Genomic DNA, 16,036 nt, shown 5'->3' with positions numbered 1-16,036 from the left:
TTTTTTTCTATTTTCTTTTGTCCCCTAGAGAATTATATAGAGAGGCACATTCTATGTCATGATAGGAAATTAAATGTCTTATCTTGAACGCGTCCAGGAGACTCCACTTGAACCAGGGATAAGCTATGGACGGAACCACGGAATGTTGGCCGATCTCTCAGAATTCCCGAAGGCGATCCGAGTCAAAAAGTTCTTCGCTTCTGACTCAGGCCTAATGGACCAGTCGGATTGTTCATAACTCAGCTCAAACACCGCATTGTGTGGAGTTAGCGTAGTATGGACACCGCTCTTATCTTTTTTCAAGATCGATAGGACAGGCCCACAAGTCTCCCGCATCGCTCATGCTGGGAGACTAAGACCAAGGCGAGTTCTTGCGTGCCACTTGCACGGTCGTCGTTCTCATCTTCTTGCGAACGCAGGATGTCGGACTTCTTCGAGGGGTTCCAGCAAGTCATCGGCCCCTCACTATCGCAGCTCGGAGGGGAAGAGGGTGTCTATGGTTCAGATGGCGGTCTAGTCCAGAGGTCGGTTCATACTCACTGGGCTGCATTGGCCAAGCTAATTGATTCCAGGCGCCTCTGGCAATATCGAACACAGAAAATCTCGGCTTTCGTGGCCACAGGTAACTTGCATCTTGCGGCGGTCTTGTTATCATGTGTAGTATTTCTTGCGTTCGGCCTGCGTTATGCGGCGTGTGCCAGCAGGTCAAAATCTCGGATTCGAGCAGAATCACACAATGAAGATCTGCCCATTAGGGTTTCTTTGCCTTTTGCCTTCTTGCATCTGGCTGCTGCAATCGCTGCTTGTTGTCTCGGCTGGATCGATGCGCAGCATACGGAGAACTGGAAACAAGCGATCGCAGAGAGCTACGCGGTCTTATTAGGCTTGATGCAGTTTTGCTTCAGGAATGAGCGTACTCGGACTCACCTATATCGCCATATCAATGCAGTGGTTCTTGCGATATTCCTTTTAGTATGCGTCCAGGATTTGATTCCCATATTGATTGTCGGGGCGACATCTGGCCTCAGTGGGATCAGGGGTGGCCTCTTAGTTTGCCTGGCTGCTGTGTTGATAGTCGCAGCTGCGACTCCCAGACCACGTCGTCTGTTCGTTCCTGATCCAGAAAATGAGGAAACGAAAACGGTCCAAGAGGTGTCGCCCGAAGAGACCTGTTCTTTGTTCTCATACTATTGCTCGTACGAATGGCTGACATACGTGATCTTGCGAGGCTGTCGGAGGGACCTAACGATGGATGACCTCCCTCCTTTACCCTCGTACGATGAACCCTCCAAGTGGCTCAAAAAGATCAAGAGGCAGCGGCTCAAAGGCGGCAAGACTTTCCGAACATTGTGTAGGTTGCTCAAGACCGAAATCAAGAGCATGATGTGCTGGTCGTCCGTCACGGCAGTTCTGGATTTTGTCGCACCGTATTCCATGCTGCGACTGCTCGCGTACCTGGAAAACCCCGACGATGCCATCCTTCATCCAGCCCTGTGGGTGGCCCTTTTATTTATCGGCCCAATGTCGCGATCGCTGTGTTATCAGCAATACATTTTCACTGCGACACGACTTCTTGTTAGAGTCAATGTGTCGCTGGTACAGGAGATATATCAGACCGCAATGCGGTCGTACCTCTACGATGACTCGATCGTCGAAGCCAGTACAGAAGATCGCCCGAGGTCCTCTCGAAAGATGAGAGAGTCCGCGAAAGGGGCGCCCAAGTCGAGTCAAGCGAACATCACCAGCCTCATGTCGTATGATGTGGACGCCATCTACAACTCTCGCGACATCTTTTTCGTGGCCACTGCAGCCCCGATAGCCACCACAGTTGCCGTGATATTCCTCTATCGAATGCTCGGCTGGCCATCACTGTTTGGAGTCTCTGCACTTTTATGTCTCTCGCCTCTCCCTGCCTTGGCCTCTCGCAGGGTGTCACGCATCCAGAGATCTGTGATGCAAGCTACGGATGTTCGACTCTCTAAAATATCAGAGTACTTGAGCTCCATACGTACGCTGAAATATTTCGGCTGGGAACATGCCGCAATGGACTCTATCAACGAAGCTCGAGGTGTGGAACAACGCCGTCTCTGGAAACGAAGTGTTTATGCAGCGGCAATTTCCATGGCTGGCGACTTGCTACCAATGGTGAGCTTGCTGGTCATGTTCTCCGTCTTTGTGCTATTTACCAAGGACACTCTGCGCGCCGCAACGGCCTTCACATCTCTGTCTATCATGGAGACCTTGCGGTCCCAATTCGTCTGGCTGTCCAATATCAGCCGAGCCTCTGCCCAAGGAGCCGAATCCCTGCGGCGAGTCGACCGCTTTTTCGATACAGCAATGGAAATCAAACATCACCCCGAAGGACCATTGGAACTCAAGCATGCAACGTTTCGCCGCACCCCGATTGCTGCGTTCCGATTGCATGATGTTTCAGTTCGCTTCAGACCACGCGCCCTGAACGTAGTGACCGGTCCCACCGGCAGTGGAAAGACTTCTTTATTACTTTCGTTGCTGGGAGAAACGGTGCTCGAATCTGGAACGGCCTCATGCCCACGAGACGTGGCTTATGTGCCACAAGCTCCTTGGCTCCAGAATGACACCATTCGCGAAAACATCACCTTCTTCAGCCCATTTGACAAAGCCCGCTACAACGCAGTGATCGAAGCAAGCGGGTTGGTTCAAGACCTCCGACAGCTGCCGGCTGGCGATCTTACCGTCGTGGGCGAAAAGGGCACATCGCTTTCCGGTGGTCAGAAGCAAAGAGTATCCTTGGCGAGGGCGCTATATTCGCAGTCCTCCACCCTCCTGCTGGACGATATCTTCTCTGCGCTTGACACTCATACCACTACACTGGTTTACGACAAGTGCTTTCGCAGTGGCTTGCTCTCAGATCGAACGGTCGTTCTTATCACGCATTATCCGGCCGCGTTGCAGGATGCAGAGCTGCTTGTACGGCTCGACCATGGCAAGGCATCTACGGAAGAAACACCTTTGAGCCTCCCCCAGGCCCTTCTAGAGCGTACGGGTTGCAGTACACCCGCAACCGACACAGATTCCGTAACCTTGGGTACGCCGCTAATAGTAGAGGAACCCTATGATGCCCCTTCGGAACCTACAACCACTATTGCCCCGGCACATGAGCAGCAAAGTCCGCAGGTAGGGCGCATAGCAAAGGAAACATCAGCTACGGGGCGTGTGCCGCGCACTTTAGGTAAGTTCCACCCCGGAACATTTCTCAAAGCACACCTAACCATTCCTCAAGCCTTACAATATATGCTCCTATTCGGCGGGCCTTGCTACGCACCCGTCGCAATGGCTGTGACTATCGCAGTACAACTCGCATACTTTGCAATCACCTACTGGCTCTCTATCTGGATGGGCGCATACGAGAAGTACGAGAACCCAAACTCCCTCTACTATCTAGGGGTCTATGCCGCTGCGATCATCCTCTTCCTGCTACTGCAGCTCACTGGCAATCTCCTCTATCAGTACGGCAGCTGGACAGCGGCAAAGAAGATGCACAGGCGATTAGTGACGGCGGTACTATCGGCTCCCATCTCCTGGTTTGACCAGAATCCCATCGGACGATTGATCAACCGCTTCGGCAACGACACCCGCTCGCTAGACACTGTGCTGATAGACTGGCTACGCATGTCAATCGAGAACGGGCTGCGGTTCCTGCTTCGCATTGCCAGCGTTGCCTCCATCATGCCTATATTCGCTCTTCCGGCTGCGGTCATATGCACCATCGGGTTCTTCATCGGGGAGATGTACACCCGCACGCAGGTGTCCATCAAGCGGCTGACGTCCATCAACTACTCTCCTGTGTTTTCACATTTCACCGACTCGCTTTCCGGCCTGTGCGTCATTCGCGCCCGCAAGGACATGGACCTGGTGTTCCAGAGGCTCCTGGCCGAGAAGCTGGCCGTCCATGCCCGCTCCGCGGAAACACAGTACAACTGCAACCGCTGGATATCCGTGCGATCCGACTTCTGTGCCGCATCTGTCGCCGCCGCCGCGGGCTGCGTGGCGTACTTCTGGTCCGGGCCAGCAGGGCTCGTCGGCTTCTCATTGACCAACGCCATCGGCCTGAGCCAGAACATCCTCAACCTAGTCCGGACCATGAACGAGCTGGAAGTCGAGCTGAACTGTTTCCAGCGCGTGCGCGAATACACCGACATTGAACCCGAGGAACGCCTGCCAGCCAAGTCATCGGCGGTTCCAGCCAGCTGGCCCTCCTCCGGCCGCGTCGAGTTCCACCACGTCACCGCGCGATACCAGGCCGACGGGCCCGACGTGCTGCGCAATGTCTCCTTCGTCGCGAACGCCGGCGAGCGCATTGGGCTCGTCGGCCGAACCGGCAGCGGCAAAAGCACCCTCGGCCTCTCCCTGCTGCGATTCGTGAACCTCGCCTCGGGCCAGATCACCATCGACGGCGTCGACATCGCCACCATCCTCCTGAACCGCCTGCGCACCAGCGTCACCCTGATCCCCCAAGAACCCGTCCTGTTCTCCGGCGACGTCCACTCCAACCTCGACCCGTTCGGCGCCTCCAGCGAGACCGAGCTCGCCTCCGCCCTGGCCGCCTGCACCTCCATCCACGTTCCGGACCATGCCCATCCCGCCAAACCCACCCGCCCCCTCGCCCTGGACACCCCCGTGGCGGCCAACGGCGAGAACTTCAGCCAGGGCCAGCGCCAGGTGCTCAGTCTGGCGCGGGCCATGTGTCGCCGGTCGAAAGTCGTGCTGCTGGACGAGGCGACGGCCTCGGTCGACCATGAGACGGACATGCACATGCAGCGCGTCCTGAGGGAGATGTTCCCGGATTGCACCATCATCGCTATCGCGCATCGGCTGAGGACTATTATGGATTACGATCGGGTGCTTGTTATGGTCGATGGGGAGATTGTGGAGTATGTTCCCCCCACCACTGTACTTGATAGTAATGTGACATGTCGATGCTAACGAGCATACTAGGAACGACACGCCCGCCAACCTGGTCAAGAAAGAAGGCGTGTTCTGGGATATGCTGCGCAACACAGGCGAATATGACGAGCTCGTGCAGATGATTGAGACGAAGCCTTCTGCGTCGTGAAGAAATACTATAACCACGAAAAACAGCACAACGATATATATACTACAAACTAAGCCGACAGAAGTTGGATATAGCATATCATGATCTACCGAATTTGTTCACAGTCACGTTGCATATAGAATGAAAAATGAATATGTATTCCATAAAGCAGTATTCTATCATCACATCTTTCTCCACATCATTACCGAAAAAAAAAAAAAAAAATTCAAACCATCTACACCGGCGCAATCAACTGCTCCTCCTTCGGCCACTTCAGCAGCACCGCCTTCTCGCCCGTGAGCGTAAACCGCAGCACAACCTCTCTCTCATTATTCAGCGCCACCTCATACCGTCCAGGATACAGCACGCGATTCCCCGCCTCATCCGTCCTGGCCAGACTATCCACCGACACGGGGATGACCATGGTCTGCGCCTCCCCGGGCTGCACGGCGCTCAGCCGCTCAAACCCAACCAGCCACTTATTCGGGTACGGCGCGGGGCCCGCGGTGGTATTCACGAAGGCCATGGCGGTGTAATCCGAGACCCTGGCTCCAGTGTTGGTGACATCCACCGTGAAATTCAACAACGGCATCTGCTCGACCAGCTTGAAGCCCGGGTGCGGGCGCGCCAGGAGCTCGTCGATGTGGAACGTTGTCTGATTCTTCCTCCCCGCAGCGGAAGGAGCGGCAGTGAAGTTCGTGTAGAACAGGCCGTGGCCGAACTCGTACACCGGGGTGCCCGTGTACCACATGTAGGTCTGGCCGGGGTTGGACCCGTTCGGGCGCAGGTTCATGTCGATGGCCGGGAAGACCTCGGCGTAGTCGGCCGGGTACTGCGTCGTGACGAGCCGGGCGGCCGGGGTGCGTTTGCCCGTCAGGATGTCCAGGAGGGCCTGGCCGCCGGACTGGCCCGGGTAGCCGCCCCAGAGCAGGGCGTTGACGCTCTTGTTGGCCTTGAGCGCGGAGGAGTCGACCTGGCCGCCGCCCATCTGCAGCACGACGAGCGGCTTGTGCAGGGCGGCCAGCTTGGTGATCAGGAACAGCTGGTTGGCGGGCCAGGTGATGTTTGCGCGGTCCTGGGTCTCGGTCTCGAGGGTGTTGTCGATGCCGCCGGCGAAGATGACCAGGTCGGCTTGCTGGGCGAGGGCGAGGGCGTCGGCCTGTGCGGTGGGCGAGGGGTCGGTGGTCGTGTTTGTGCCGAGGGCGTAGTGCACGTTGTAGCCGGATTGCTGGAAGGCGGCGAGCGGGCTGATCAGGTAGGGGGTTGGGCCGTAGTAGTTGCCCAGCATTTGGGTGGTGGCGTTGGCCCAGGGCCCGATGAGGGCGACGGTGAGATTGTTGCTGGGGAGCGGCAGCAGGCCGTCGTTCTTCAGCAGCACGATACTTTGGGCGGCGGCTTCGTAGGAGAGGTTCCGGGCGTTGGTGGCCAGCACGTCGGCCCAGGTGATGTTGCGGTAGGGGCTGGTTTTGGGGTCGAAGTAGCCGGCGCGGATGAGACTGGTGTAGAGACGGGTGACGCCGCGCTCGAGGTCCTGGCGCGAGACTTCCTGGTCGTGGAAGGACTCGGTGAAGTGGCGGGGATAGGAGACGCCGCAGTCGATGTCGGTGCCGGCGCGGATGGAGTCGGCGGCGGCGGTGGATTCGTTGGCGGCGTAGCTGTGCGGGTTGAAGACGTTGTAGACGGCGCCGCAGTCGCCGGAGACGTAGCCGTCGTCGACGAAGTCGAAGGTGTCACGGAGGAGGGTCTGCAGGAAGAAGGAGTTGGCGCAGCTGGGGACGCCGTTGACGGCGTTGTAGGAGCACATGACGCTGTGGACTTTGGCGTCGCGCGAGGCGACGAGGAACTGGGGCGTGTAGTATTCGGCCAGGTCTTGCTGGGTGATTTGCATGTCGTTGCCGAGACGGGAGTGGTTGCCCCAGTTCTCGATGTCGTAGCCGGCGTAGTGTTTGGCTGTGGCGATGAGCTTGAGCGGGTTGGCGTCCACGCCGCCTTGGATGCCGGTGATGTACTCGTAGGCGTAGGTGGAGGCGAGGCAGTAGGCGTCTTCGCCGGGGGTTTCCTGGCCGCGGCCCCAGACGGGGTGGCGGAAGGTGTTGATGTTGGGGGAGTAGACGTCCAGGCCGTAGCGGCCGGCATTCATGAAGGCGCGGCCTTGCGTGGAGATGATGGTGGCAATCTCGTGGATCAGGGTGCGATTGAGGGCCGCCATGGTCGAGATGGGCTGCGGGAAGGACGTGGACCAGCTGAAGTCGCCGGCATCGCTGAAATCGGCGTGGGCGACGCCGTGCAGGGCTTCATTCCACACCTGGTACGCTGGCAGTCCGATTCGGGGGGCGCCGTGGCCGGTGTTGCCGGTGTTATTCACGAGCTCCTCGAAGGTCAGAAGGGAGACGAGGGCGGCGGCTCGATCATGGGGGTTTGCGGATGTGTCGCAGACCAGTGTCTTGCTCAGGGGACCGCTTTCGCAGTCTGGAAAGGATGTACCGCCTGTCTCCAGACATTCCGGGAAGAGGTCTGGGTTCGCTTCGACGTTGTAGTCGACGTAGCTTTGGTTTGCTTGACCAAGAGCGGTCGGCAGCACGGCCGCCAGGACGGCGACGATGGACGCAGCACCAGGCATAATGGCAATTGTCAGCGGTGCAGTGCTGGAGCGGTTCCTTCTGTCGTGTCGCCCGGCCGTGGGCTTGGATTTATAGGCATTGGCAATGGCATTGTTCGTCGCAGGGAGATGTAGCTGTCTTCCTTACGCTGTGTACGTCATTCTCTCTGGGTAAAATGTCGGCAATGCTGCAGTATCTCCAATATCCCCACAGATGAAGTCCCGAATCAAGCAAGTCCCGCAGCCGATCAGCGCCTCCGACGCGGGGATATTCCGATGTACGCTGAACCACCCAATGCATTCAGGCTGAATTGCAGGGGGAGGGCCGATGGCCTGACTCGGGGTCATCGAATCTGAACAATGCCGACTGATCCATTCTCAGGCGGAGTTCTACATGGACATCCATCCAAGGCCGGACAATCTTCGGGGAATGCTGCTGCGTTGGCCATGCTTAGTTTCTCCTCTTTAGCCTGAAAGCATACACTGGCATAGCTCCATGCAAACTCATAGAGTAATAGTCCCATACTTAGCTCAGTCTCGGGCAATAGAAGCATTCCAAGTTGCCGAGTGTTTGTAATCAAGCCTCCTGAAGCTCTGGATTTAGACTTATTGCAACTAATTGCATGCAATCTCTCGCATAGCATGCGCAATGCACAGCGCAACTTATGAGAAAAATATTAATTACTGAAGTTTATTAAATTAGCTGCTCCGCGATAGGTCTTGGATTCCGTGGGAAAACCTTGGACGTCGCCGCTAAGCTTTTGATTCTAAATTGCTGCTTCGTATAAAACCGCACGGACACTTCTTATTTAACCCGTCATTTTGTAACCCCCGAACTCCGAATTTCTTAAAATTAGGTAGTCTTTCGAGAGCCACAGGACGAGGAGCTACTCGAGCACGGCCCAATTACTGGTGAAAACCCCCTTGAAGTATGACCGGCGTCGCAAACACTTGACTACGAGATGGATCAAATATGGATGGGGTAGGATCCCCACCGACCGTTCTGTGTGAGAATGGACCTGACAAGTAGGGCCGAGGACCCTAAGGCCTACCCCGGAGTATACAAGGCTGGGATACTGATATACTGTATACCGACTTCGCTTTCGCTGAGGCTATAGAGCATGTCATGTGGGTACAACAATCGGAAGCATATCACAACGAAATCTATGAATTCCTTAGTGGGCTTTAGAAAATAAATAGAATATGGACCACTTTTATCAGAGGCTAGCGTTGAGACCAAAGTAAACCCTCCGACACCACTGTTCAGCAGTACTATACATAACGTCTTCTAAGTATGATCATTTTGTGAAGATATGAAAGTCAGGCACTATGACACCTTTCCAGCAGAGAATATTCCAAAGAAAACAGACAATAAAGACTCGAAGCTCTTTAGATGTCCTGTGCAAGGGGGGACTGAATGGACATACATGCCCTCGAGTTTGCAACAGCTTGCAGGGAACGTACAACCATCGAAGAGTCCAACAACAATTCAGAATATCTAGGCAAAGGGATTTGTCTTGCGCTTCCATGTACCCCATGTTGTATACCACGTACACAAATCGCGCATGGTATGCATACCATGTCGGCTGTCCCTCGCACGTTCCAGCATTCCCAATACTCCTTTCTCTCCACAGACCTCCTTGCAGTTTTTAAAAACGCCTGAATGAAGGACGGTATGTTATCCACACATTGCTACTCTTTCTGTGTCCAGACTACGTATCCGCTTCAGAAGGATGGACCGCAGAATATTCGGCGCTAGCGATTCGCACTGCATCCCTAGATTCACGTCATATCCAACAAAATGGGAGTGTACCACGGAAAAATGATCAGAAGTTTATGATAGGAAATATTGTAACAATAGAGCAGAAAAAGAGCAATAAGATGAGCCGGTATCCCTGCCCAGATACACCAAAAGAATATTCCATAAGCACCTCCCTCTACATCCATCTATATATCCAATATAAAAACCACCATGACCGAATTGATCCCAAGCTGGCAGCAACCCAGCCACCCAGACCGACTTCTAGTGGTCAAAGGCGACCAACCCTACACATCCTCAGCGCGATCCCTCATCTCCCTACCAGCAGGTGCCTTCTTCGCCAAAATCACCACCGCCACCCCTGGCGATCACGATACATACTCCTCCGTCGCAACAGGCATAGACTCCCGGATCGAGTTGAATTCAGACCTCGTCTACTGCAACCACTCCTGCGCCCCGAGTCTGGTATTCGACATGACGAGATTCGAAATCCGTGTTGCGGATGACCGTCCTTTGGCTGTCGGGGACGAACTGACCTTCTTTTATCCGAGTACGGAGTGGACAATGGTGCAGCCGTTTCAGTGTCGGTGTGGAGCTGGCCTGGGGAAGTGCTTGGGGCGAATTGCGGGCGCCAGTCAGATTCATTCCTCGGTTCTGAAGGAGTATTGGCTGAATATTCATATCCGGCAGCAGTTGGATGTTCTTCCGGCTTGCGAAGTGAAGGCGGCCATACCACCTCGTACGGTTGAGGTGAAGGAATAGCTGGGTATTTGACTGTCGGAGATCCCTTGAACGACGTGGTCTCATGGGGCTGGCTTTGGTTACCATTTTGATACTGGGCGAGTATCTTCACATCATCAGCAGAGTTGATTAGTGGTGTTTCAGTTTTGGATAGACCAGCAGTAGCTCCAATGTCACTTCCTCTTATCAGACAAAGCCACTTAGTGTCTTCTGTAAATGCTTGTTTGGGGGTGGCAGGGGTCAGCACTCCCATGTTTTTTACTGGGTCTTACTCGACCTGAAACCTCAGTTGCTTGAGACATCATGAATGACATTTACAAGAGATTATATAAATTTCTTACCACTCCTCGTCAGCGAGTTGTCAAGTATCTCGTCATAGTGATGGCTATGTCGTCGTTGAAGTCACAGAGATCTACCTCAAACTGCAGCGTATGCCTTGATTAGATCGTGTGGTTATATCGATAGAGCTCCCATAATTTCAGCGGATGAAAGATACATCTTTGGGATCCTGCAATAGCTAGATGTCGAGAAGTCTTGATTAGAACTCACTTGTCACCAGACACAAGGCGTACACGAATGCCTCTTACAGGATTTGGCAAAGAGGAATTGATTTTAGGCACGATGATTAGGGGTTCTAGAACACAACATGTAAACACAGTGCTCTGTTACCTACAGCAACACACTGTGAATTAAGTCCAGCATGAACCGAACCAGCCCATTGATTCAACCAACAAAAGTCAAGAAAAAGTTCATATCAATGAAACTTTTAACAAAATCATCTCCTCAGCTCCTTTTTGTTTTCTCCATCGCGAAGGTTATTCCAGTTCGTAAACTGCATCTACCTCGCCTGTCTATGACCTAGGTCCCTCTCCCGCAATGGAGCACCAGCAGCATCTATCGAGTGACGGCACGCGTGTTCACACAGCACGCAAAAGAAGACATTCAGATACCTCTGCAAAACTCACAGATATCAAACATGTCCATACCCTCCAGAAGACTGTGCTGAACGTGTTATTAGACCGTCTTGCAGAGGGAGGAGTAAACACAGAAAGTATCACTCCAGAGCTGGTTAATCATTGTCTTCCGACTAGCCTTGATAATAGCTCCTGGGAGACCCTCTTGTACACGCCTCTTAAGCTTTCGGACTGCAAGTTACAGGATATGCTCCGTTTGAAGGCTCCACGGGAGCTAGATGACCAGAATCTACAGCAAACAACAATATATGTTCGTTGTTTTCAGATTAAAGTTGACCAGCTGCAGGAGGTCATTGCACAGTTTCATGGGACCGGAATACAGTATGCAAAGATAACAATGTGGTTAGGTGGCATCATGGGTATGCAGTCTGATGAGACTGTCTATATTAGATATGTTGGAAGAACAACACGGACACGGGGTGCGATTAAACGACACCGAGAGGATTTATTGACACGACGGACTGGCTTTTTTTCGAAATTTCTCACATGCTTAGAGAGAACTTTCCCAACAGTGATAGACTCCGCTTCTATCTATGTATTTCCATATAAGAAAAATGGAGGCCTCCGAGAGATTCAGCAGTTCGATGATATCGCCGAACAGGCAGCTATTGCATTACTTGGCTTGCCCTATCTGTTGAACCAAGTCTTAACCAAGACAGAAGACTGGAGCCTAAAGCTACATGAATCTCATTGGCAACAATTTGACGCCCTGAATACTAGGACTATCTCTAGACTGAACCCTTGTGAGTTCTATCCCATTGCGATGGAACCGTTGATTGCGGCCTGGGCAGATGATATCCAGTGCTATGCGAAGGATCATCAAGGTTCAGTTTCCTTCTTTAGGCAACGCTCCCACAGTTTTCCTGACACTTTGAGGGATATGATATTCCGTCAGGCCATGCCTTCAGCCTGGAACGGAAGATTTGTTCTCCTTCTGACTGTGGGGGCTGGGAATAGCCGTGAGGGCTATAAGGAGCAGCAGCCCTTCTACACTGGTCCCAGTCAATCGGCAAACTTATTGAGGATATCCCTTAACAGACTCTGGAACCGAGAGGAGTCTAATAGACCTGAAAGAGATTACCTTTGTGACTTGATAGCAGCTGGTGTGTTCCCTTTTGTCGACCTGTGCCCTTGGTATAAAGCAGAAGGTGAAGATCTCTTAGCAGCAGCTCGCTTGTTAAAACAGTATGTTATGGCAGTTAAACCCCTCATCATGCTGACGTTTTCTGCCAAACCATCTGCTATCATAGCTTCCGGCTTCTCACTTATTTCTATTCACCGCTGGCCATCTAAGTTCTGGGACAGAGTGGGGCAATTGGAATTGGTCTCTTGCGGCGAATTTTATGGCATTCAGATCCCGTGCTTTCATCCAGGACAAGGTCGATTTTCGCTAGACCCAAGCGTTTTCCTCATTGTATTAGACATGACTTTGTGGGTCTTACTAACAACTATAACGGTCTTTCTTGATTCTGTGGAGCAATACGAAGGAAGAAGTCGGAAGGAATGGTGCGAGCATGTCAAGCTAAAAGTTGACGACACACTTCAAGACAAGAGATTCTATGAGCAATTTAGTCGGTTGAAGGCTAAACTTCACGCTGAACGACCGAACGCTAGCCCGACGCAGCTGTCTACACACACAAGACCCAGGATTGCTGTAGCAATACGAAAGGAATTAGTGAGTTGCTTACCCATCCCTCCTGTTAGATGCTGGCCATGTGGCACATCAACTGATGGAGCATGGTACGGGCTCATAGGACAGGGACATTGTAAGTGGGTTTGCTGTTGGCGAGAGGCTGTCAGACAAACGAAGGCAGCAGGTCTATAGGCTATGGAAAATAAATATACCTGAACTGCATGTACACATTGGTCGCGAAAACGCCAATGAATGGTTTCTATGGGCAAATTCTATTTCCGAAGGCAAGTCGCTATATGTGGATGCTCTTACACAGGCGGTATGGAATAGTCAATCTGACGCAGTCCAACATCGAAGCACCCCTACAGCAATGAAACTCGACCATTTTGCGGATAATAGCGACAAATTTCATAAGACCGAGAAACCTAGTGCTCTCTTGAAAGAATTTTCCGAAGTTCTCGCTGCGAACAAACTAAAGTCAAATTACTGGGTGTCGTCTGACAGCATTGAGCGAGCGGTTACCACGCAGCTCATGAAAGACACTAGATTTTGGGAATGGATCCATTCAACTAGGATATATAGCGAGCTCCCTAAGGACAGCTTTATTCGCTTCAGATCAACTTATCGGAGTCGGTGGAATGAAAGAGAGGTGTTTGTCTGGAAAAATTCATCCTTCGGGATCTACTGGGAATGCCCATCTGGGCAAAATTTCAGATTCATTATGCGCGCCCCTCAGTCTAGCCAGGATTCATCCTATACTCCTAGAAAATACATTTTCTTGTATGTGGTTTCCATGGCTCGATTGTCATTCACAGTCCCTATTGACCTGAAGGCTAGCACGAAAGACGGTATCGATCTGCGCGATGAAACCGGCAAGTCCTGTTTGGTTCGTCAGGGCGCATTGAACTCCGATGATGTTGTCACTTTCCCAGCTAGACATCTACCTAACTGCCAAGAAACAGCAGAGCTTGGGAGACAACTGGTTCGCCTATGGGAGGCAGAGACTGATCTGGATTGGAAAGCTACAGCTGCGGCATCTGATTCACTACAAAACCAAGTAGAAGATGAGGGTGGAAGTCATATCCCAAAAGGCTTTTTTGCCGGCAAGGGACTCGAGCTAGTAAGGCTCAACTGGAGCTCAGAAAAGCTTCAGCCGTATAGAAAACCACCCCAGCCAGCTGATGAAACGTGGCTACTATGGCTTTGCCTCCAGGAGAGCTGGCCCCTCGGGGGCATTGTTTTCATAGGCATTCCTGAGAAATGGCCGTCGCGAAAAGATAATATCTGGACACATCTTCAGGAGTAGGTTCTGATACTATGAAACAAGGATTCAGTTGTCTATTGCTGACCCAAGTTTAGCTTTTTAGCACGGCGCAAATACCATAACCACCCAGGAATTGCAGTAGTCCAAGCTTGGGCTCAAGATCTGTCCTTCACACGAAAGACTCCGCAAATGATAAAAAATATAGAGCTCCTCTGTCAAATACTCAGGAAGAGGAAAGTTCAAGAGAGAGACAGTGAGAGAATGAGACAAGAGGGGAGGGATGTGAAAATTGCTGGGACTGAGCTGGAGATCAGACATTTGTGGAAGAACGTGAATGGGAGGGCCATGGTATGAGTCCAAAGATCAAGGGTAGTTCTCAGAGGCCGGAATTGCGGACTGAACGTAAAACACAGTATTGTCGTAGCATGGACCTTTATGACTAGGGCTATGGTGTTCGCTGCTTTTTAGTGCTGCTTAGTGATTGAGGAACACATAGCGACCACGACCAAAGTACTGTAGTGATCTTAGGGTGAGTAATGAAGAGTGATCAGTGTATGTTATGCGTTGGGTTTCTTTCTATTTGTTGGGAAAGAGGGGGTGCATGAGGCATATGGAGAAGCAGATATAGCAAAAAGAGTGTGTGTGCAAAAGAAAAGATATAGAAACCAAAAAGATGTGAGCCCCACCCGATTTGAACGGATAACCTTTCGATCTGGAGTCGCTGTGAAATTGTTAGAATATGAAACGTCTGGATTGCGAAGACAGTGCAACTTACAACGCGCTACCGTTGCGCCAGAGGCCCAACTTGGTACGAGTCTAGCGCTTTTTTGCTTAGGAGAGGTTGTGGAAGGGAATTGTATACAAAAGAGAGGAGTCGGCCACGAGAAATCATCCTGAACAAGGGCACATCGTAAGATACTTGAAAAAGCATTGAAAAAAAGAAAAACAGAAAAAAAGAGAAAAAAAAAAAGGACTGCATGGTATTCTTTTCGAGTTCAGGGAAGGATGGACGTTGCCCTTTCTCTGCTACATACCCTTCCCTTGTGAAATAGGCTATCGAGATTCTCTTTTGAAGAGGACCAAAGATGTTTATGTCTAAATAGGCCTAGCGCTATGGTTCCTTCAAGATCTCAACCGGAATTCAAGCAGTCTTCCAGCGCAAAAAAGGCAAAAAAGATTTGAGCCCCACCCGATTTGAACGGATAACCTTTCGATCTGGAGTCGCTGTGATATTTGTTAGAAGAAATTCAAGGCATTGCTTGGCTTTTAAGTGTGTACTTACAACGCGCTACCGTTGCGCCAGAGGCCCTAATCGGTGGCGAATGTTTTGCCCTTTGGATAGAAGAGGGAGAGCAAAGGTACAGTACTTTACAAGTAGAGACAATTCCCCTGTTGTCACCCACCATCCCCTCCAGTAGCATCCTAATAGTCGCTGGCTAAATACCAGATAATTGAGATGTTTGACTTAAGTCAACATATAGAGATATCACTGAGAAAGTGCAACGCTGGCAAGCGGTTTCGATTGGTGGTCTCGTATTGAATGAGAGCAGTTAGGGCTACGAAGTATCGGGTCAGCCTTGACGAGAGAGAACCAATCTGGGTGTAGTAGCAACGGCCGAAAAATAGACATGGGTTAGTAGTAAAAAATGGATAACTATGACACCTGGTACAGACGATCCATGGATAGCTAGAAGTCCATGCAAACTAATGGGGCCTGGTAGACCTGACATCTCTGCTAGCTAGACAAGCTGACAGCCCGTGTGGAGTTAGTGAGTTGGTGCGTGGCGTTTGCGGGCTAGAAGAACAAACAGCATTGAAGATCCAGTAGCCTGATTCCTTTTCGTAAACCTCTCTCCGTCTGTAAAAGGAGCTGTGATGGGAATATATGTCTTTACGCTCCAATTCCATTGGTCTGATAGACTATGCATCTGCTGATATCTGCAATCACAGGCCTCCACGCTGCGGGAACTGTACCAAGAAGCATGTCCATTG

General features: G+C 51.8%; 4 protein-coding genes and 2 pseudogenes across 6 annotated transcripts; 3 read left to right on the top strand and 3 right to left on the bottom strand.

Annotated features, from left to right (window-relative positions):
• Nucleotides 1-420: 420 nt before the first annotated feature.
• BDV37DRAFT_287455 (putative ABC multidrug transporter) lies at nt 421-5,095 on the top strand (the record flags this gene model as incomplete). Its single annotated transcript, XM_032088109.1, has 3 exons — nt 421-524; nt 573-4,913; nt 4,978-5,095. 3 exons carry the CDS (start codon nt 421-423, stop codon nt 5,093-5,095), a joined length of 4,563 nt encoding a protein of 1,520 aa, XP_031936945.1.
• Nucleotides 5,096-5,309: 214 nt separating this feature from the next.
• On the bottom strand, nt 5,310-7,694 carry xlnD (beta-xylosidase XylA; the record flags this gene model as incomplete). The annotated part of the gene is made up of 1 exon (XM_032085349.1): nt 5,310-7,694. One exon carries the CDS (start codon nt 7,692-7,694, stop codon nt 5,310-5,312), a length of 2,385 nt encoding a protein of 794 aa, XP_031936944.1.
• Nucleotides 7,695-9,645: 1,951 nt separating this feature from the next.
• On the top strand, nt 9,646-10,194 carry BDV37DRAFT_287453 (uncharacterized protein; the record flags this gene model as incomplete). Its single annotated transcript, XM_032088108.1, has 1 exon — nt 9,646-10,194. One exon carries the CDS (start codon nt 9,646-9,648, stop codon nt 10,192-10,194), a length of 549 nt encoding a protein of 182 aa, XP_031936943.1.
• Nucleotides 10,195-11,049: 855 nt separating this feature from the next.
• On the top strand, nt 11,050-14,398 carry BDV37DRAFT_297655 (uncharacterized protein; the record flags this gene model as incomplete). The annotated part of the gene is made up of 6 exons (XM_032090375.1): nt 11,050-11,658; nt 11,698-12,250; nt 12,290-12,822; nt 12,902-13,560; nt 13,618-14,082; nt 14,140-14,398. The coding sequence occupies 6 exons, from the start codon at nt 11,050-11,052 to the stop codon at nt 14,396-14,398; spliced, it is 3,078 nt and encodes a 1,025-aa protein (XP_031936942.1).
• A 322-nt stretch (nt 14,399-14,720) lies between these two features.
• BDV37DRAFT_t201 lies at nt 14,721-14,846 on the bottom strand (annotated as a pseudogene). The gene has a single exon. The product of its transcript is annotated as a tRNA-OTHER (tRNA).
• A 377-nt stretch (nt 14,847-15,223) lies between these two features.
• Nucleotides 15,224-15,353, bottom strand: BDV37DRAFT_t200 (annotated as a pseudogene). Its single transcript has one exon. The product of its transcript is annotated as a tRNA-OTHER (tRNA).
• Between the last annotated feature and the right edge of the window lie 683 nt (nt 15,354-16,036).

This window comes from Aspergillus pseudonomiae (assembly GCF_009193645.1).
Source record: "Aspergillus pseudonomiae strain CBS 119388 unplaced genomic scaffold BDV37scaffold_93, whole genome shotgun sequence".
NCBI classification, from domain to species: Eukaryota; Fungi; Ascomycota; class Eurotiomycetes; order Eurotiales; family Aspergillaceae; genus Aspergillus; species Aspergillus pseudonomiae.
The sequence above is the reverse complement of the archived record's forward strand: the minus strand, read 5'-3'. Positions and strand labels throughout refer to the sequence as shown.